Source organism: Mustelus asterias, chromosome 7 (genome assembly GCF_964213995.1).
Source record: "Mustelus asterias chromosome 7, sMusAst1.hap1.1, whole genome shotgun sequence".
Classification (NCBI taxonomy): Eukaryota; Metazoa; Chordata; class Chondrichthyes; order Carcharhiniformes; family Triakidae; genus Mustelus; species Mustelus asterias.
In genome coordinates, this window is record NC_135807.1 from 55,929,212 (window position 1) to 55,951,241 (window position 22,030).

General features: G+C 44.8%; 1 protein-coding gene across 1 annotated transcript in view; it reads right to left on the reverse strand.

The window, feature by feature from the left end:
* greb1l (GREB1 like retinoic acid receptor coactivator) overlaps positions 1 to 22,030 on the reverse strand; it is a 139,176-nt gene that overhangs the window by 105,965 nt on the left and 11,181 nt on the right. Inside the window, exons 2-3 of the mRNA XM_078216079.1 lie at positions 20,883 to 21,042; positions 719 to 925 (exon numbers count right to left, since the gene is read on the reverse strand). Coding sequence (XP_078072205.1) covers positions 719 to 925; positions 20,883 to 21,039 — 364 coding nt within the window. The 5' untranslated portion in view covers positions 21,040 to 21,042. The remainder of the gene's footprint in view (positions 1 to 718; positions 926 to 20,882; positions 21,043 to 22,030) is intronic.

A 22,030-nucleotide genomic window follows, 5' to 3' on the forward strand; every position in this document is an offset into this window, starting at 1 on the left:
TATTATCTAACAGTCTCCCTCTCAATGTCTCCATACATCATAATAACAGAAACTGCAGGAAAACCTCAACAGGTCTGGCAGCATCTGTGGAGAGAGAGACAGAGTTAATGTTTTGAGTCTGGATGATCTTCTCTATGAGCTCTGAAGAAGTCAGATTGACTCAAAATGTGAACTCTGGTTCTTTCTCCACAGATGCTGCCAGACTTGCTGGGTTTTTCTGGCATTTTCTATTTTTATTCCAGGTTTCCAGCATCTACAGTATTTTGCTTTTATTTTAATGTCTCTATACAGTTGTGGCTGCAAGTGACCTTTTCTATTAGATTCTAAGTCAGTGCGGGTAAGTGTGCGACAGCTAATCAGTGGTGATTTTCCCTAATCTGGCTGCTGGAAAGTACATGGGCTCCACTTGTCACATCCTCATTGCGGCACAAGTACCTTTAAGAATTTAGCAGTGTGGGACCATCACCATCACACTGTGGCACATTACTGATGCCAAGCACAGATGATTTAGTTCACAAGGAACACTGTTAAGACTAATTATGGTGCAAGTTGGTGGGCATTAGAGGTTTCATGAGCTAATTCAAGACTGGCACTCTGGAAAAGGAACCCTTAACTGATGTTAACACTCATATATGACCTTTGAGCCAAGACTCTGCTGCTAGTTGCTAATCTAGGTCACCGATAGTTACTCCATTTCAGAAGACAAAGTTATACCCACCATCTGTAGTGCAGGATCCCTCTGGAACATGTTTCTGCATGTACGCAATAGGTGGGCTGTTTGATTCAGACATTTCCTCTTCTTCCTCCTCCTCTTCATTATCCAATCCGTTACCAACTTGTACGGCTGGGAATCCAGAAGAGCTACTCTGTGTATAACGATGGACTTCAATTTCTTTATCAAGTTCCTCTATCTTTGGCTTGACATCTGTTTCAAAAACAAATTTGAGCCATTATTTCAAAGCACCTCACATCTGTAGCATTTACATGCCAGAAGGCTAGGGTCAGAATTAATGAAGACAAAATCGTATCCTTTGCATTATTTACAAAGAGGCTGGGGTTATGGGGCTGGGAAACCTAGAAATGTGGGTAATGTGGTGGTCCAGTTGAATCCCACAGCAGGATCTGGTTTGAAGTTTAGAGAGGGTGTCTGGTTATTGAGCGGGAAGACATGCAGTGAAAGCCTGCAGGCTGGGAGCAAAGAATCATAGAATCATAGAAACCCTACAGTGCAGAAGGAGGCCATTCGGCCCATCGAGTCTGCACCGACCACAATCCCACCCAGGCCCTACCCGCTAATCCCTTTTTTTTACCCGCTAATCCCTCTAACCTACGCATCCCAGGACTCTAAGGGGCAGTTTTTAACCTGGCCAATCAACCTAACCCGCACATCTTTGGACTGTGGGAGGAAACCGGAGCACCCGGAGGAAACCCACGCAGACACGAGGAGAATGTGCAAACTCCACACAGACAGTGACCCGAGCCGGGAATCGAACCCGGGACCCTGGAGCTGTGAAGCAGCAGTGCTAACCACTGTGCTACCGTGCCGCCCTTAGAGGAGGGAGGGTGGGAGGAAGGAGGAGGTTGCCCCAGGGAGTGCTGGAAAGGGGCATTCCTCCATTTCCATGCCCACAAGCAGTCCTGGTAAAGCACTCACTCACCTGCTGGATATGCCCTTTCTCACCTCCCTTCTGCTGCCAGGTGCTGGGAAATACAGTCTACGATCATTAAATGCAAAAGTCATTAAAATCTGAAGCATGAGGCCTCATTAACATTTAAATCCTTGCTCTCAGCAGGTTTCTGTTAGGGTGAACTCACCTACAGGTCGGTGAACTGATAGGGAACCTCTGTCAGCTCTGTGTGGGTGGCCCAATTGGGTGGTCACTGCTGGGCCTTCCCGCCATTGAGGTCCCCAGTGGCAGAAGTCCCATTCACTAAGAGCTGCCGGCCAATCACAGGCCTGCAGCTCCTCATGCCCCGGTACCAGTGGGAATGCTGGCAGCTGGTAGCAATGCACCCACTAGACGCCCAGAATCATCATGGGATCCCAAACCATAAGTGATGGTGGCTTGGGGATTACAGAGTGGGGGTTGTGGAAAATATAATGCGGTTTGCTGGGCGGCCTTCCGCGGCATGGGAAATCCTCCACTGAATCCCAGTGGATTCAGGGGAAATGGGTGTTGATTGGCTCACTAATGAGCCAGGAATCCTGCATCAGCCCCTTCTGGCCTCCCACTTAATCGGGGGAAGTTTTGCTGCCTCAGGAAGACTGACAATGACCTCTCCAACTTGAAGCTGGTGGTTTTTCCATACACCTTTGTCCTTCTAGGTGGTAGAGTTTGTGTTTGGAAGTTGGTATTGGAACTGCATTTTGCGAGTTTCTGCACTGCAGATTATAGATGCCACACACTGCAACCCCGGTACACCAGAGGTGGAGGGAGTGACATGTTTAAGGTGGAGGATGGGGTGCCGATCAAACAGGCTGCTTTATCTTGGAAGGTGTTGAGGATGCAAGTTTAGCAGGTAATTGGGAAGGCAAATGGAATGTTGGCCTTTACTTTGAAGGGATTGGAGTATATAAAATAAGTTGCTAAAACTATACAAGGCACTAGTTAGAGCACACCTTTGTTTTGTTCCCCTCATCTAAGGAAAGATATAATGGCATTGGAGGCAGTCTACAGAGGTTCATTAGGTTGATCTCGGGTCGCGAGGGATTTTCTAATGAGGAAAGGTTGAGTAGGTTGGGCCTATAGTTAAGAATGAGAGGTGATCTTATTGAGACATATAGAATTATCCGGGGTCTTGACATATAGATGCAGAGAGGTTGTTTCCCCTGTGGGCGAGTCTAGGACCAGAGGGCATAATCTCAGAGTTGCCCATTTAAGACAGAGATGAGGAGGAATTTCTTCTCACAGAAGGATATAGAAGCTGGGTTATTAAGCATATTCAAGGCTGAGACTGACAAGATTTTTAATCAGTAAGGGAATGAAGGGTTACGGGGATAAGGCGAGAAAGTGGAATTGACGATTATATCGACTCAGCCATGATCTCATTGAACGGCAGAGCATACTCCACGGGTTGAATGGCTAACTCCTGCTCCTACATTTTATGGTCTTATAATGGAACAGACTCAGGATGGGCAGCAGTCACACTGAAATGGCGTCAAATTCGGATCCCATTTTTTGGTGGCGTTTTAAGATAATTCCTTCTGAATCTGTTTACTTTACATACCACTTCCATATTCCACAAAGTCAGCCAGATTCTAGGTCATACAACTTCTCTACAGCACCTCACAGTGTTCATATGGGCTGCAGTGGTCACTTTAATTCCACTATAAGTTTTAAAGTTTTAAGTTTTATTTATTAGTATTACAAGTAGGCTTACATTAACACTTCAATGAAGTTACTGTGAAAATCCCCTAGTCGCCACACTCCAGCGCCTGTTTGGGTACACTGGGGGAGAATTTAGCATGGGCAATGCACCTAACCAGCACACCTTTTGGACTGTGGGAGGAAACAGGAGCACCGGGAGGAAACCTACGCAGAAACTGGGAGAACGTGCAAACTCCGACACAGTGACCCAAGCTGGGAATCAAACCCAGGTCCGGGGTGCTGTGAGGCAGCAGCACTAACCACTGTGCCACCAGAAGTAAAACGTCTTTAGAAATATTTGCACATGAATATACAACATTATCCCTTCCATGTAAATTCTGTGAAAGGGTGACATTTGCTGGATTTGAAGGGTGGCACAGTGGTTAGCATGACCGCCTCACACCGCCAAGGGCCTGGGTTCGATTCCAGCCTCGGGTCACTGTTTGTGTAGAGTTTGCCCGTTCTCCCCCTATCTGTGTGGGTTTCCTTCGGGTGCTCTGGTTTCCTCCCACACTCCAAAAATGTACAGATTAGGTGGACTGTCCATGCCAAATTGCCATGTTAGTGTCCCAGGATGTGTAGGGTAGGTGGATTAAACCATGGTAAATGTGTGGGATTACAGTGATAGGGCGGGGCAGAGAGCCTGGGTAAAATAATCTGAACATAGAACATAGAATATTACAGCGCAGTACAGGCCCTTCGGCCCTCGATGTTGCTCCGACCAGTGAAACCAATCTAAAGCCCCTCTAATCTACACTATTCCAATATCATCCATATGTTTATCCAATAACCATTTGAATGCTCTTAATGTTGACGAGTCCACCACTGCCGCAGGCAGGGCATTCCACGCCCTTACGACTCTCTGAGTAAAGAACCTACCTCTAACATCTGTCCTATATCTCTCACCCCTCAATTTAAAGCTATGTCCCCTCGTGTTAGCCATCACCATCCGAGGAAAAAGGCTCTCACTATCCACACTATCTAATCCTCTGATCATCTTGTATGCCTCTATTAAGAACATGAGAAATAGGAGCAGGAGTAGGCCATCTAGACCCTCGAGCCTGTCCCGCCATTCAATAAGATCATGGCTGATCTGACGTGGATCAGTACCACTTACCCGCCTGATCCCCATAACCCTTAATTCCCTTACCGATCAGGAATCCATCCATCCGCGCTTTAAACATATTCAGCGAGGTAGCCTCCACCACCTCAGTGGGCAGAGAATTCCAGAGATTCACCACCCTCTGGGAGAAGAAGTTCCTCCTCAACTCTGTCTTAAACCGACCCCCCTTTATTTTGAGGCTGTGTCCTCTAGTTTTAACTTCCTTACTAAGTGGAAAGAATCTCTCCGCCTCCACCCTATCCAGCCCCCGCATTATCTTATAAGTCTCCATAAGATCCCCCCTCATCCTTCTAAACTCCAACGAGTACAAACCCAATCTCCTCAGCCTCTCCTCATAATCCAAACCCCTCATCTCCGGTATCAACCTGGTGAACCTTCTCTGCACTCCCTCCAATGCCAATATATCCTTCCTCATATAAGGGGACCAATACTGCACACAGTATTCCAGCTGCGGCCTCACCAATGCCCTGTACAGGTGCATCAAGACATCCCTGCTTTTATATTCTATCCCCCTCGCAATATAGGCCAACATCCCATTTGCCTTCTTGATCACCTGTTGTACCTGCAGACTGGGCTTTTGCGTCTCATGCACAAGGACCCCCAGGTCCCTTTGCACGGTAGCATGTTTTAATTTGTTTCCATTGAGACAGTAATCCCATTTGTTATTATTTCCTCCAAAGTGTATAACCTCGCATTTATCAACGTTATACTCCATTTGCCATATCCTCGCCCACTCACTCAGCCTGTCCAAATCTCTCTGCAGATCTTCTCCGTCCTCCACACGATTCACTTTTCCACTTATCTTTGTGTCGTCTGCAAACTTCGTTACCCTACACTCCGTCCCCTCCTCCAGATCATCTATATAAATGCTAAATAGTTGCGGCCCGAGTACCGATCCCTGCGGCACGCCACTAGTTACCTTCCTCCAACCGGAAAAACACCCATTTATTCCGACTCTTTGCTTCCTGTCGGATAGCCAGTCCCCAATCCACTTTAACACACTACCCCCAACTCCGTGTGCCCTAATCTTCTTCAGCAGCCTTTTATGGGGCACCTTATCAAACGCCTTTTGGAAATCCAAAAACACCGCATCCACCGGTTCTCCTCCATCAACCGCCCTCGTCACATCTTCATAAAAATCCAACATGTTCGTCAAGCACGACTTTCCCCTCATGAATCCATGCTGCGTCTGATTGATCGAACCATTTCTATCCAGATGCCCTGCTATCTCCTCTTTAATAATGGATTCCAGCATTTTCCCTACTACAGACGTTAAGCTGACCGGCCTATAGTTACCCGTCTTTTGTCTCCTTCCTTTTTTAAACAGCAGCGTAACATTAGCCGTTTTCCAATCAACCGGCACTACCCCAGAATGCAACGAGTTTTGATAAATAATCACTAACGCATCCACTATTACCTCTGACATTTCTTTCAATACCCTGGGATGCATTCCATCCGGACCCGGGGACTTGTCTACCTTCAGTCCCATTAGTCTACCCAGCACTGCCTCTCTGGTAACATTAATTGTATTAAGTATTTCTCCTGCTGCCAACCCTCTATCGTTAATATTTGGCAAACTATTTGTGTCCTCCACCGTGAAGACCGACACAAAAAACTTATTTAAAGACTCAGCCATATCCTCATTTCCCACTATTAACTCCCCCCTCTCGTCCTCCAAGGGTCCAACATTCACTCTAGCCACTCTATTCCTTTTTATATATTTATAAAAACTTTTACTATCATTTTTTATATTAATTGCTAGCCTAGCTTCCTAGTCTATCCTTCCTTTCTTTATCACTTTCTTAGTCTCTCTTTGTTGTTTCTTAAATTTTTCCCAATCACTTGTTTCTCCACTATTTTTGGCCACTCTGTACGCAGCTGTTTTTATTTTAATACTCTCCTTTATTTCCTTCGTTATCCACGGCTGGTTCTCCCTTTTCTTACAATCCTTGTTTTTTGCTGGAATATATTTTTGCTGAGAACTGAAAAGGACCTCCTTAAAAATCCTCCACTGTTCCTCAGCTATCCTACCTGCCAGCCTGCTCTCCCAGTCTACCTTAGCCAATTCATCCCTCATCCTATCATATTTCCCTCTGTTCAAACAGAGGACACTGGTTTGGGACCAAACTTTCTCCTCTTCCATCTGAATCAGAAATTCGACCATATTGTGGTCACTAGACCCAAGAGGGTCCTTCACAATAAGATCCTTAATTCTACCTACCTCGTTACACAATACCAGATCCAAAATAGTTAAGTCACCTCTTAACCTTCTTCTCTCTAACGAAAACAACCTCAAGCCCCTCAGCCTTTCCTCATACGATTTTCCCACCATACCAGGCAACATCCTGGTAAATCTCCTCTGCACCCTTTCCAACACTTCCACATCTTTCCTATAATACGGCGACCAGAACTGTACGCAATACTCCAAATGCGGCCGCACCAGAGTTTTGTACAGTTGCAGCATGACCTCCTGGCTCCGAAACTCAATCCCTCTACCAATAAAAGCTAACACACCGTACGCCTTCTTAACAACACTATCAACCTGGGTGCCAACTTTCAGGGATCTATGCACATGGACACCCAGATCCCTCAGTTCATCCACACTACCAAGTATCTTACCATTAGCCCAGTACTCAGTATTCCTGTTACTCCTTCCAAAGTGAATCACCTCACACTTTTCCGCATTAAACTCCACTTGCCACCTCTCAGCCCAGCTCTGCAGCTTATCTATGTCCCTCTGTACCCTGCCACTTCCCTCCGCACTGTCTACAACTCCACCGACTTTAGTGTCATCCACAAATTTACTAATCCATCCTTCTACGCCCTCATCCAGGTCATTAATAAAAATGACAAACAGCAGTGGCCCCAAAACAGATCCTTGCGGTTCACCACTAGTAACTGAACTCCAAGATGAATATTTCCCATCAACCACCACCCTCTGTTTTCTTACAGCTAGCCAATTCCTGATCCAAACCACTAAATCACCCTCAATCCCATGTGTCCGTATTTTCTGCAAAAGCTTACCATGGGAAACCTTATCAAATGCTTTGCTGAAATCCATATACACCACATCAACCGCTTTACCCTCATCTACCTCTTTGGTCACCTTCTCAAAGAACTCAATAAGGTTTGTGAGGCACGACTTACCCTTCACAAAACCGTGCTGACTATCCCTAATCAAATTATTCCTTTCTAGGTCATTATAAATCCTATCTCTTATAATCCTTTCCAAAACTTTGCCCACAACAGAAGTAAGGCTCACCGGTCTATAATTACCAGGGTTGTCCCTACTCCCCTTCTTGAACAAGGGGACAACATTTGCTATCCTCCAGTCCCCTGGCACTGTTCCTGTAGTAAGAAGTTTAACAACACCAGGTTAAAGTCCAACAGGTTTATTTGGTAGTAAAAGCCACACAAGCTTTCGGAGCTGCAAGCCCCTTCTTCAGGTGAGTGGGAATTCTGTTCACAAACAGAGCATATAAAGACACAAACTCAATTTACATGAATAATGGTTGGAATGCGAATACTTACAACTAATCAAGTCTTTAAGAAACAAAACAACATGAGTGGAGAGAGCATCAAGACAGGCTAAAAAGATGTGTATTGTCTCCAGACAAGACAGCCAGTGAAACAGCGGTCACGGGCATTCGGCCTCTGATATTCGGGTAAGCGTTCTCCAAGGCGGCCTTCGCGACACACGACGGCGCAGAGTTGCTGAGCAGAAACTGATAGCCAAGTTCCGCACACACGAGGACGGCCTCAACCGGGATATTGGGTTCATGTCCCACTATTTGTAACCCCCACAGAGTTTCACTGGCTGTCTTGTCTGGAGACAATACACATCTTTTTAGCCTGTCTTGATGCTCTCTCCACTCATGTTGTTTTGTTTCTTAAAGACTTGATTAGTTGTAAGTATTCGCATTCCAACCATTATTCATGTAAATTGAGTGTGTCTTTATATGCTCTGTTTGTGAACAGAATTCCCACTCACCTGAAGAAGTGGCTTGCAGCTCCGAAAGCTTGTGTGGCTTTTGCTACCAAATAAACCAGTTGGACTTTAACCTGGTGTTGTTAAACTTCTTACTGTGTTTACCCCAGTCCAACGCCGGCATCTCCACATCATGACTACCATAGACACTGTTCCTGTAGACAATGACGACACAAAGATCAAAGCCAAAGGCTCTGCAATCTCCTCTCTAGCCTCCCAGAGAATCCTAGGATAAATCCCATCCGGCCCAGGGGACTTATCTAATTTTTACCCTTTCCAGAATTGCCAACACCTCCTCCTTATGAACCTCAATCCTGTCCAGTCCAACAGCCTGCATCTCAGTACTCCCCTCGACAACACTGTCCCTCTCCAGTGTGAATACCGACGAAAAATATTCATTTAGTGCCTCTCCTATCTCTTCAGACTCCACGCACAACTTCCCACTACTGTCCTTGACTGGCCCTAATCTTACTCTCGTCATTCTTTTACTCCTGACATACCTATAGAAAGCTTTAGGGTTTTCCTTGATCCTACCTGCCAAAAACTTCTCATGTCCCCTCCTGGCTCTTCTTAACTCTTTCTTTAGGTCCTTCCTGGCTAACTTGTAACTCTCAAGTGCCCTAACTGAGCCTTCACGTCTCATCTTAATATAAGTCTCCTTCTTCCTCTCCAAAAGAGATTCAACCTCCTTAGTAAACCACGGTTCCCTCACACGTATGCTTCCTCCCTGCCTGATAGGTACATATTTATCAAGGACGCGTAGTAGCTGTTCCTTGAACAAGTTCCACATTACAATTGTGCCCATCCCCTGCAGTTTCCTTCCCCAACCTAAGCCAGCTAAATCTCGCCTAATCGCATCATAATTTCCTTTCCCCCAGCTATAACTCTTGCCCTTTGGTATATACCTATCCCTTTCCATTGCTAAGGTAAACGTAATCAAATTGTGGTCACTGTCACCAAAGTGCTCACCTACCTCCAAATCTACCACCTGGCCTGGTTCATTACCCAGTACCAAATCCAATGTGGCCTCGCCTCTTGTTGGTCTATCTACATACTGTGTCAGGAAGCCTTCCTGCACACATTGGACAAAAACTGACCCCTCTAAAGTACTTAAACTATAGCTTTTCCAGTCAATATTTGTAAAGTTAAAGTCCCCCAGTACAACTACCCTGTTACTTTCGCTCCTATCCAGAATCATCTTTGCAATCTTTTCCTCTACATCTCTGGAACTTTTCGGAGGTCTATAAAAAACTCCCAACAGGGTGACCTCTCCATTCCTATTTCTAACCTCAGCCCGTACTACCTCAGTAGACGAGTCCTCATCAAATGTCCTTTCTGCCACCGTAATACTGTCCTTGACTAACAATGCCACACCTCCCCCTCTTTTACCACCTTCCCCGCACTTCCTGAAACATCTAAACCCTGGAACCTGCAACAACCATTCCTGTCCCTGCTCTATCCATGTCTCCGAGATGGCCACAACATCGAAATCCCAGGTACCAACCCATGCTGCAAGCTCATCCACCTTATTCCGGATGCTCCTGGCGTTGAAGTATACACACTTCAAACCACCTTCCTGCCTGCCAGTACACTCCTGCGACCCTGAAGCCTCATCCATTACCTCACTACTCTCAACCTCCTGTACACCGGAGCTACAATTCAGGTACCCACCCCTTTGCTGAATTAGTTTAAACCCTCCCGAGGAGCATTAGCAAATTTCCCCCCCAAGATATTGGTACCCCTCTGGTTCAGGTGCAGACCATCCTGTTTGTAGAGGTCCCACCTACCCCAGAAAGAGCCCCAATTGTCCAGGTATCTGAAACCCTCCCTCCTGCACCATCCCTGTAACCACGTGTTCAACTGCTCTCTCTCCCTGTTCCTCTCCTCACTATCACGTGGCACGGGTAACAAACCAGAGATAACAACTTTGTTTGTTCGAGCCCTAAGCTTCCACCCTAACTCCCTGAATTTCTGCCTTACATCCCCATTCCTTTTCCTACCTGTGTCTTGAGTGCCTATGTGAACCACAACTTGGGGCTGGTTCCCTCTCCCCCTTAAGGATTTCGAAAACACGATCCGAGACATCGTGGACTCTGGCTCCTGGGAGGCAACACACCAACCGCGAGTCTCTCTCGTTCCCGCAGAATCTCCTTTCCGTCCCTTTAACTATGGAGTCCCCAATGACTAATCCTCTACTCCTCTCCCCCCTTCCCTTCTGAGCTACAAGGACAGACTCTGAGCCAGTGACCTGTACACTATGGCTTACCCCTGCTAAGTCCCCCCCCCCCAAACAGCATCCAAAAGTCTACTATCCCCAATTTCTATTAAATTTCCTGTATCTCCCCCCACTTGGATGGCTCCCTGTACCCTGGTGCGGTGGTCAGTTTGCTCATCCTCCCTTTCCCTACCCTTCTGAGCTGCCAGGCTGGACTCTGCGCCGGAGGCACGGCCACTGTTGCTTCCCCCAGGTCGGCTGCTCCCCCCAACAGCACTTAAACAGGAGTACTTATTTTTAAGGGGCACAGCCACTGGCGTACTCTCTAGTACCTGATCTTTCCCTTCCTCACTGTGACCCACTTGTCTGTCTCCCGTGGCCCCGGTGTGACCTCCTGCCTGTAACTCCTACCTATTACCTCCTCATTCTCCCTAACCAGACGAAGGTCATTGAGCTGCAGCTCCAGTTCCCTAATGTGGTCCCTTAGGAGCTGTAGCTCAACGCACCTGGCGCAGATATGGATGTCCGGGAGGCTAGCTGACTCCAGGACCTCCCACATCCGACATTGAGAACAACAAACTGGCCTCACACTCATAATTCCCATTCTCTCTGCCAGAGGGTTGGTGCAGACCTAGAACATAGAACATAGAACATAGAACATTACAGCGCAGAACAGGCCCTTCGGCCCACGATGTTGCACCGACCAGTTAAAAAAAAAACTGTGACCCTCCAACCTAAACCAATTTCTTTTCGTCCATGAACCTATCTACGGATCTCTTAAACGCCCCCAAACTAGGCGCATTTACAACTGATGCTGGCAGGGCATTCCAATCCCTCACCACCCTCTGGGTAAAGAACCTACCCCTGACATCGGTTCTATAACTACCCCCCCTCAATTTAAAGCCATGCCCCCTCGTGCTGGATTTCTCCATCAGAGGAAAAAGGCTATCACTATCCACCCTATCTAAACCTCTAATCATCTTATATGTTTCAATAAGATCCCCTCTTAGCCGCCGCCTTTCCAGCGAAAACAATCCCAAATCCCTCAGCCTCTCCTCATAGGATCTCCCCTCCATACCAGGCAACATCCTGGTAAACCTCCTCTGCACCCTCTCCAAAGCCTCCACATCCTTCCTGTAATGTGGGGACCAGAACTGCACACAGTACTCCAAGTGCGGCCGCACCAGAGTTGTGTACAGTTGCAACATAACGCTACGACTCCTAAATTCAATCCCCCTACCAATAAACGCCAAGACACCATATGCCTTCTTAACAACCTTATCTACTTGATTCCCAACTTTCAGGGATCTATGCACACATACACCTAGATCCCTCTGCTCCTCCACACTATTCAAAGTCCTCCCGTTAGCCCTATACTCAACACATCTGTTATTCCTACCAAAGTGAATTACCTCACACTTCTCCGCATTAAACTCCATCCGCCACCTCTCGGCCCAACTTTGCAACCTGTCTAAGTCTTCCTGCAAACTACGACACCCTTCCTCACTGTCTACCACACCACCGACTTTGGTGTCATCAGCAAATTTGCTAATCCACCCAACTATACCCTCATCCAGATCATTAATAAATATTACAAACAGCAGTGGCCCCAAAACAGATCCCTGAGGTACACCACTTGTAACCGCACTCCATGATGAATATTTACTATCAACCACCACCCTCTGTTTCCTATCCGCTAGCCAATTCCTGATCCAATTTCCTAGATCACCCCCAATCCCATACATCTGCATTTTCTGCAGAAGCCTACCATGGTGAACCTTATCAAACGCCTTACTAAAATCCATATATACCACGTCCACTGCCTTGCCCCCATCCACCTCCTTGGTCACTTTCTCAAAAAACTCAATAAGGTTAGTAAGGCACGACCTACCTGCCACAAAACCATGCTGACTATCACCTATCAATTCATTACTCTCCAAATAACTATAAATCCTATCCCTTATAATTTTTTCCAACATCTTGCCGACAACAGAAGTGAGACTCACCGGTCTATAATTCCCGGGGAAGTCTCTGTTCCCCTTCTTAAACAATGGGACAACATTCGCTAACCTCCAATCTTCTGGTACTATACCAGAGGCCAACGACGACCTGAAGATCAGAGCCAGAGGCTCTGCAATCACTTCTCTTGCCTCCCAGAGAATCCTTGGATAAATCCCATCCGGACCAGGGGATTTATCTATTTTCAGACCCTCCAGAATATCCTGCACATCCTCCTTATCAACTGTAATACTGTCTATTCTACTCCCCTGCAACCCAGTGTCCTCCTCAGCTATATTCATGTCCCCTTGCGTGAACACCGAAGAGAAATATTGGTTCAATGCTTCACCAATCTCCTCCGGTTCCACACATAACTTCCCTCTGCCATCTATAACTGGCCCTAAACTTGCCCTAACCAACCTTCTGTTCTTGACATACCTATAGAACGCCTTAGGATTCTCTTTAACCCTATCCGCCAAAGTCTTCTCATGTCCCCTTTTAGCCCTTCTAAGCTCGCTCTTCAACTCCCTCTTAGCCAATCTAAAGCTTTCTAGTGCACTACCCGAGTGCTCACGTCTCATCCGAACATAAGCCTCCTTTTTCTTTTTAACCAACAAAGAAACTTTTTTGGTGCACCACGGTTCCCTAGCCCTACCAATTCCTCCTTGCCTGACAGGGACATACCTATCACAGACTCGCAGTAGCTGCTCCTTGAAAAAACTCCACATGTCGGACGTTCCCAGTCCCTGTAATCTCCTAGTCCAACCTATGTTTCCTAATTCTCTCCTAATAGCCTCATAATTACCCTTCCCCCAGCTAAAACCACTGGCCCGAGGTTCATGCCTATCCCTTTCCATCACTAAGGTGAACGTAACCGAATTGTGGTCACTATCACCAAAATGCACACCAACTTCCAAGTCTAGCACCTGGTCTGGCTCATTTCCCAGCACCAGATCCAATATAGCCTCACCTCTAGTTGGCCTGTCTACATACTGAGTCAAAAAACCTTCCTGCACGCTTTGAACAAAAACTGACCCCTCTAACGAGCTAGAGCTATAACAATTCCAGTCAATATTAGTCAAGTTAAAATCCCCCATAACAATTGCCCTATTACTTTCACTCCTAAGCAGGATTGACTCCGCAATCCTTTCCTCAACCTCTCTAGAACTTTTAGGAGGTCTATAAAAGACTCCCAACAGGGTGACCTCTCCTCTCCTATTTCTAATCTCCGCCCATACTACCTCAACAGATAAGTCCTCATCAAACCTCCTCTCTGACACTGTGATACAATCTCTGACCAATAATGCTACCCCTCCCCCTCTTCTACCTCCTTCCCTACTTCGACTAAAACATTTGAACCCCGGGACCTGCAGCATCCATTCCTGCCCCTGCTCTATCCATGTCTCTGAAATAGCCACAACATCGAAGTCCCAGGTACTGATCCACGCTGCAAGTTCACCCACTTTATTGCGAATACTCCTGGCATTGAAGTATACACATTTCAAACCCTGCTCCACCCCACCTCTGCAATGCCGTGCATTGCAGTCCCCATCCATGCATCCCTCACTTTCAGCCCCACTACTCAGGATCCCTCCCCCCCCCCGAATCAGTTTAAACCTCCCTGCATGGCCTTAGCAAATTTACCCCCCAGGATATTGGTCCCCTTCTGATTAAGGTGTAGACCATCCTTCTCATAGAGGTCACACCTTCCCCAGTACGAGCCTGATGGGCCAAATGGCCTCTCCTGCAATTTAGGGATTCTATGACTCTATGACTCGCCCTGTCACCTTTTTAATAGGATTTCCCAGCTAATTCGACAGTTTGTGCCACTGCCATTTCAGGTTCTGAACACTGGGTGGCAATGTGGCATATTCTTTTATGGTCAATGGCATTTGAATTAATCTGAAGCTTTCCCTTCTGGTTCAGTGTAAGTTTGGGCCCATTGCTTGTGCTTGCTCCAAAAAGGAGGCACCTTACATTTAAACAATAGCCAATAGATCTTAACTGGCAATTAAGAGGGCAAGAATACTATTTCACAGAGATAAAAACTGCAGCATTTAATTAATATCACAAAGTGTTTGGATCCCATCAGTTTGGCGTTTAAAGGCACTGTGTAAATTAAATCTCACTGGGCAGCGGGAGAGGGTGTCTCAGAGTCAAGGAATCATTGGGAAGTTCAGAGAGAATCAGGTGACAGCTTATGTTGAAGCAGTGCTAGAAAGCAGTAGGTTGTGGATGAAGGATGAGAAGGTCTTTTTCCGACTCACCCACTGTCATTGTCAAGCATGGGGTTCCTCGGTTTGTGTGACGGTGCCTTTCCGTAATCAGCCTGTGGGTTGCAGTCTTACAGGCTTCACTCACACACAAGGCAGACAGCAGGAGAACAGAGCGAGGAAATACTAGACAGACAGGAAGGCTTGCAACCTGCTCTCACCTCTGATTTGACAATGTTTTGTGTCTCAACTATTTAGGTTTAATTTGCATTTTATAATGTTGAAATACAAATGTATTTGTTCGCCTCCTATTTCCCCTCTCTCGTCAAGTGGACAAATTAAATTCATTTGGGGAACACATCTAAGAAAAACAATTTGGGATAATTTTTTTAGTTGTGAAAAAGTAGGAGCTCTGAGGAAATAAAGGGCATGAACAGGACAAGGAGAGTAGAATAGTTTGTCCCTCGTTTTGTGATATCTAACTGAATCTTGTTCTAAAGAATTTGAAATAGAAGCTGAATTCTCAAAGATTCTGTTTCGGGCAAGTGATGAATGTGTATAAAGTTATTACAATTGTGCCTTCCCATTCTGAACTCGCTATATTAAAACAGCATGTGGAAATCAAACTGCTATCATCATGTGAGAGACAGCAGTGGGGGTAATTATTAGTTGTCATGTGTAGGGGAGGAAATCCTAGTAGGTTAGAGAAATTTCAAATAATCAAGGATTTAAATCACTAACAAAATACTCGCAATAAGTAAAATGACCTCAGATCAGACTAACAGTTTAACAGGGAAACTGCCTGTATCAAGGCAATTAAGAATGAGATCTGAACAAGTGTTTCTGACTTAAACATGTATTTTGGTATTTTAAATGTATTAACTGTATTTTATAAAGTAATTGTGCACTTTAGCCAAGAGCAGGCTGCTGCGAGGGATGATGGGATGAAGCCTTAGTAGACAGAACCACATTCTTTGGAAACAATGAAACCTCAGAATGTGCAAGTTCTTATCAGCGTAAGTTGCTAGCAGGAAGGTTCTCAGGGCTACCTATGAATAGAGTTTTTCACACTAGCTAGATAAGACAGGTTCCTTCTTAGACGTGAGACCATATACCCGTCTGGATAAAAGCTGTCTGGTCTAAATATCTGTCTGGTTTGGCCAGTGGCGTAGCAGGAGTTGGTGGGAACCTTAACTTTGATCTTTGCAGCTAAGCGTCAGGTGTTACTAGGCAACAGAGGAAGATGCATCAGCAATAGGGGGAAGAAGCATCCAGATTCTACGGACCAATGAAATCCCATGATATCAGAGAGTAGAATACAATTGGCTAAAGTATGTGACAGGTGATATTAATGATTGATTTATATTGAAGATGATTTGATCATAACTAATGAAAGGCGGGAACATTTGATTTGAGAAATGTATAATTGATCGATCCGTGCATTGTAACTTCAGAGTTATATTGGAAAGCTCAGAGCCTTCTCTGTAGAGAGGCACTGGACTGACCAGTGTTATCTCTCCCTTCCATCGTTGGTTATACGTCTTTAAACAGAGACACCGGCATTTGTGAGTATTTGTATTGGCCGAATGGCGATACCTAGCCTCCAGAGAACCCTGCAACATCATGTTTATTGTTATCGCTAGGAAGAAAAGATTCCAACAATGGGTGGAAAATGAGTCACGTTCTAGAATAATGAGCAAAGAACTTTGCCAGATTAATGCTTTTGCATTTTGAGGCTTAATAGAAAACTTAGAAACTGAATAAATGATTAATTTAAGAATTTTATAGGATATGTTTTGTTTGTTTATGGAAAGCCATCTTCATCAATGACTGAGTCATATTTAAAAAAAATTTTTTTACTCCATCCTTACAAAGTTACAAAGTGGACCGGGCAAACCCAAATCCATCCATTGCTTGTTCCAAAAACCAAATTCAAAATCCAACTGAATCCAATTCCAGGTCCCCACAAGAGAGACAAACAAGATCCAAGTTCACAAGGTAAGACATTGCACCCCACCTTGGGCTTGATCTTAGCCAAAAGGCCGAGAAGCAATGAGTCATACAGACCATGAATAACATACTCACTAATAATGTGGGTGGTACAGATCACCCATAGAGTCCAAGTTGCTGTGACAACATGCACTTTTACAAACATGTTGTAGTCTGAAGCTATCTGTAGCAATGTTAGTGGCTCCAATTTTGCCAGTGTTTATGTGCCACATGAGCCTCCCATCCAGCAGCAAGTCCTATCCGCACACTGTTTCCTCATCTGTTTATCAAGCTTCCCCTTAATGGATCTATGCTATTAAAAAAAGAACAAATTGGAATGGCTTTTCTTCCTGCTTCCCTACCACAGGACATTCAGCATCCCAAACAAAAGTCAATTGACCAGACAATCCGGTAGGAGTGGGGAGTTGAGGGTGGGGGAGGGGGACAGAAAATTGGTCCATTGTCTTCAGTCCACATTCCAAACTCCAGTCCCTAGCTACCAACCTCATCCTTCTCCATGACAATAGTCTGAGATTAAGTTTGGTCACAACCTTTGTCACAACATTAGATCCCAAGATCAGCTTTCAACATTATATTCATACTATTATTAAGACCGCCTATCTCCACTCTGTAACATCACCCAACTTAGTCCCTGTTTACCTCCTGCTGAAACTCTCATTCATGCCTTCATCACACCTCCAGACTCAGCTATTCCATCTGGCTGATCTCCATATGTTTTTTTATTCATTCATGGGATATGGGCATCGCTGGCTAGGCCAGCATTTATTGCCCATCCCTAACTGCCCTTGAGAAGGTGGTAGAGAGCTACCTTCTTGAACTGCTGCAGTCCATATGGTGCAGTTACACCCATGGTTCTGTTAGGAAAGGAATTCCAGGATACTGACTCAGCAACAAAGAAGGAAGAACGATATATTTTCAAGGCAGGACAGTGTGTGGCTTGGAGGACAGCTTCCAGCTGGTGGTATTTCCGTGTGTCTGTTGCTCTTTTCCTTCTAGATGGTAGCAGTTGTGGGTTTGAAAGATGCTGTCAAAGGAGCCTTGGCGAGTTCTGAAGTGTATCTTGTGGGTGGTGCACATTGCCGCCATTGTATGTCAGTGATGGAGAAAACGATTGTGGAAGGGATGCCAATCAAGCATTTTGCTTTGTCCTGGATGTTGTCAAGCTTCCTGAGTGTTGTTGGAGCTGCCCCCATCCAAACAAGTGGGGAGTATTCCATCACACTCCTGATTTGTGCCTAGTAGATGCTGGACAGGCTTTGGGGAGTCAGGTGAGTTACTCGCTGCAGTAGTCTTAGCTTCTGACCTACTCTTCTAGTCACAGAATTTATACGGCTAGTCCAGTTCAGGTTAAGGCCAACAACATCCCTCCCCTCCCCCCCAGGACGTTGATAGTGGGGAATTCATGATTATAATGCCATTGAATGCCAAGAGATAATGGTTAGACTACCCTTTGTAATCTTAAGATCATCCAAACATCCGCTGCCTATGTCTTAACTTCCACCAGTCACCCGCGTTCTCTGACCTATTTGGCCCCACTCCTGCAATGTCTTGATTTTAAAATTCTCATCCTTGTTTTCAAATCCCTCCATGCCTTCACCAATCCCCATCTCAGGTAAATCCTCCACCCCCCACAACACTCCAAAATATCTGCGCTGTTGTAACTCTGGCCTCTGCATGCATCGCCGATCGCTCCACCTTGATGGCCACACCTTCAGTTGGCAAGGCCCCAAGCTGTGGGAAAGGCAGGCACGGTAACACAGTGGTTAGCATTGCTGCTGCAAACCCGCCACTTACATTTGTGGATTTAAATATGCATCGAGTTCTCACCCTCTTTGGGTGGGAACCCGATCAGGGCCGGCAGTGCAGCTTGAGAGGGCCGCAGTGGGTTTGGCACCCGACGCAAAACCCGCTTTCCTGCCGACTCTCGATTCACGACTGGGGCTAGCCGGCCCGCAGAATCCACCCCCAGATGTCACATTTAATGTATGTAAATCTCACACTTAATTGCATCAGTGTTCATATTTGCAAAACAGTGGAGAATCACAACTAAACAAGTGGAAACTATCTAATCGAAAACAGGTAGATAAACTTAAAATGAATAATTATTAAAGATAACCAAAAGAGAAAAAGCTGGAAAATCTCAACAGGTCTGGCAGCATCTGTAAGGAGAGAAAAGAGCTGACATTTCGAGTCCAGCCGACCCTTTGTCAAAGCTCCAGCTGTGACAATGAGTTGTCTGGACTCAAAACGTCAGCTCTTTTCTCTCCATACAGATGCTGCCAGATCTGCTGAGATTTTCCAGCATTTTCTTATTTGGTTTCAGATTCCAGCATCTGCAGTAATTTGCTTTTATTCAATTATTAAAGATATATGTAAAATGTACAATCAAGGATCAGCAATATTCACCAATGAAAGAAAGATATCAAATCAATTAAATTGCTTGAAATATTTTTTGATTTTGTCAGCTTGCATGACAGATAAGATTTATAGCATGAGAAGGATATGAAAAACTGCACAATTTTATAATAGATTTATTACCCACATAACAGCATTTCCTGCTGGAAAGTCTATAACAAGCTTTCCATAGTCACTTTATGCCTATACGAGAAGCTTGAGCCTTGAGTTCATGCATTCCCAGGTGTAACATGGCTGGCTGAAAGACTTAAGGAGGGAGGCTATAGCTTCTAACATGCATTTATTGTGTACAGAGTCTAAAAACTTTAAAGTAACAAATTGACATTTCACAGACTCTTTGTTTATAAGCCCCACATAATCGAATGGAAAATTAAGGTTGATGAACAAAAAACGCTTCATAAAGATTTGGGCAGAAATGGCTTGGGGCAAAGATAGGGCAGGCAAGTTAGAACAAGCCAAGAATTACTTTGTCATTGTTGGGCAACTGTAAAGTCCCCAACTCATCCAAATGCTTTCTGTCTGGCTTGCTTCATCAGTCTAAGGCTCTAAGACTCCAAGGTGTGGATTTGTAGCCTACAAACAGGTGGTGGACATCCATTGACCCATTATGCACTGTCTAGAACATATGAATGCTATAATTTCAGTAGAATGTATTAAAAAAAGCTTTTAAATCAAGTAATTAATTCATTACTTTCTGCTATGTTGAAAAGAAAGTCATTTTACTACAAACTAATAAAAGTGTCAATTATCCAGACTCTCCTAAGTATCAATAATAAAAACCACAAACCATTAAATTCACTTAACGTTTTGTAAACAAACACTGTGAAATTGACAATAGAGATCAGACAGCCTGAGCTATCAATGTTTCCTCTGGGCGCCACTGCTTCATCGGGCATAATGGTTTTTCTAAGCTTTCTGCGAGGCCTCATTATATAAACTTATTTTCAGTCTAACTCTTAGGACAAGAATTATTTAAGATTGTCAGTCAGGTTTGTAGTGGCTGAATTACACGAGCTGGAAGCCACATCAGGGCCCTGCCCTTTGCAGACAGAAGGAACATGTCCACATATTGCACCTTCTTCAACTAAACAATAGCTTAAAGAACAGTCATTCCCTGGTTCCCTCCCAAGGGCAATGCCTTGACCAATCAGAGTCAACCTGCCTAGTTTGAATTCGAACAAAGCTGGGCAATTAATTGTTCCATGCTGCATTCCTTATGGCAACACCGCCATCAATCCACTTGCCAGTAAATCAGCACTCTCTTTTCATGCAGTATAAATTGTTGTTCCCCTTTCACTATTGGCCATTTCTAGTAAGCAGTGCTGATACGTGCAAGATGAAAAACTTTGATAGCATGTCTCTTTTTTCAGTAATACTACACATGTCTTACTGCATGCAGTGCAACTTGCTATACATGTACAGCAATCTTTCATAAGGAGCTCCGCAGGAAGTGAAAATACCAGTGAAAATGGATGCCAGCAAAAAGGACTCACTTGCTTCAGTGAATCACTTTTTCCAACGATCAATGAAACCAAACAAAAATTATCTTAACCTTCAGGGGATAGCGGTGGCTGATCCGATTCAAGATACAGCTGAGAGAAAATTGGTCGAGGAGAAATACTGTTGGAACGAAGTGATGCCTCTATTGAATTATGAAGAGCCTCTTCAAAGCGTGCAGATTTCAGCTGCCCAGCATATGAATTTCCCATTGTCTGTAAACAAGACAAAGCAACATCAATGAGTAATGCATAAACTAAAGATCTGATTACTGGTACTCTCTATATAAATCCTCAGATACACAAAACTTTAGGCTGCAATAATATTATCTACAAGGAAGTCAAAATCAACCTTGCCCCGAAAAAACTTTTAAAAATGCAACTTATTTATTATTTTTTCATACAGCAGAACAGGCAGGTTTTTTTTAAAAACAACTTTACTTTTCCAAGATGCTTTGCAGTAAATGTTAGCTATTTTTTCATGCAGAGCATCAAAGCTGTGCGTGCGTGGATAATGAAATGTTGGTAGACATTCGCAAGGCATTTTGGTAAATCTGAAGATGCGCACAGCTAGATTTGAAAGTTTTACTGCAATCTGTTACACAGAGCAACTCATGTGGCAGCTATAAGAAATTCCCATGTGTTCTGCAAAATGGACTAGATCATCTCATTGTGTTCTCCCGGTCCTAGTTCCCAACTTCAGAAGGGGGCAGGAAAATGAAAAGCGGGGGGAAACCTTTTCCTACCTAGTTCAACCCTTCATCGAAAATTTCTGCTGACATAACCTCTTCGCCTTGTTATCATAATGACACGAGGAACGATACAGCAGTGAGATTTCACAGTATCCTCATTACCAATGATAGTGATCTGTTATCTAAATGAAGTCAGTCAGCATGGAGAAAGCAGATGGCTGGCTGAAAAGCCAATACTATTTAATCCTAGCAAAATGCCATTTAGGATTTAAGAGCCTTGAAAGTTGGCGGTCCAGTGCTTGCTCTTCAGATGCTTCAAAGCTTACAATGCGCCCATGTATCAGGCAGGAAGCATGCAGACATCTCTGACAGAAGTACATCACCCACCATACTCCCATCATGAATGCTTTAAGTGCAGAACAATTTATTTCAGTTAAGCTCTGATGTACATAGAAACATACATAGAAAACAGAAGCAGGAGTAGGCCATTCGGCCCTTGGAGCCTGCTCTCC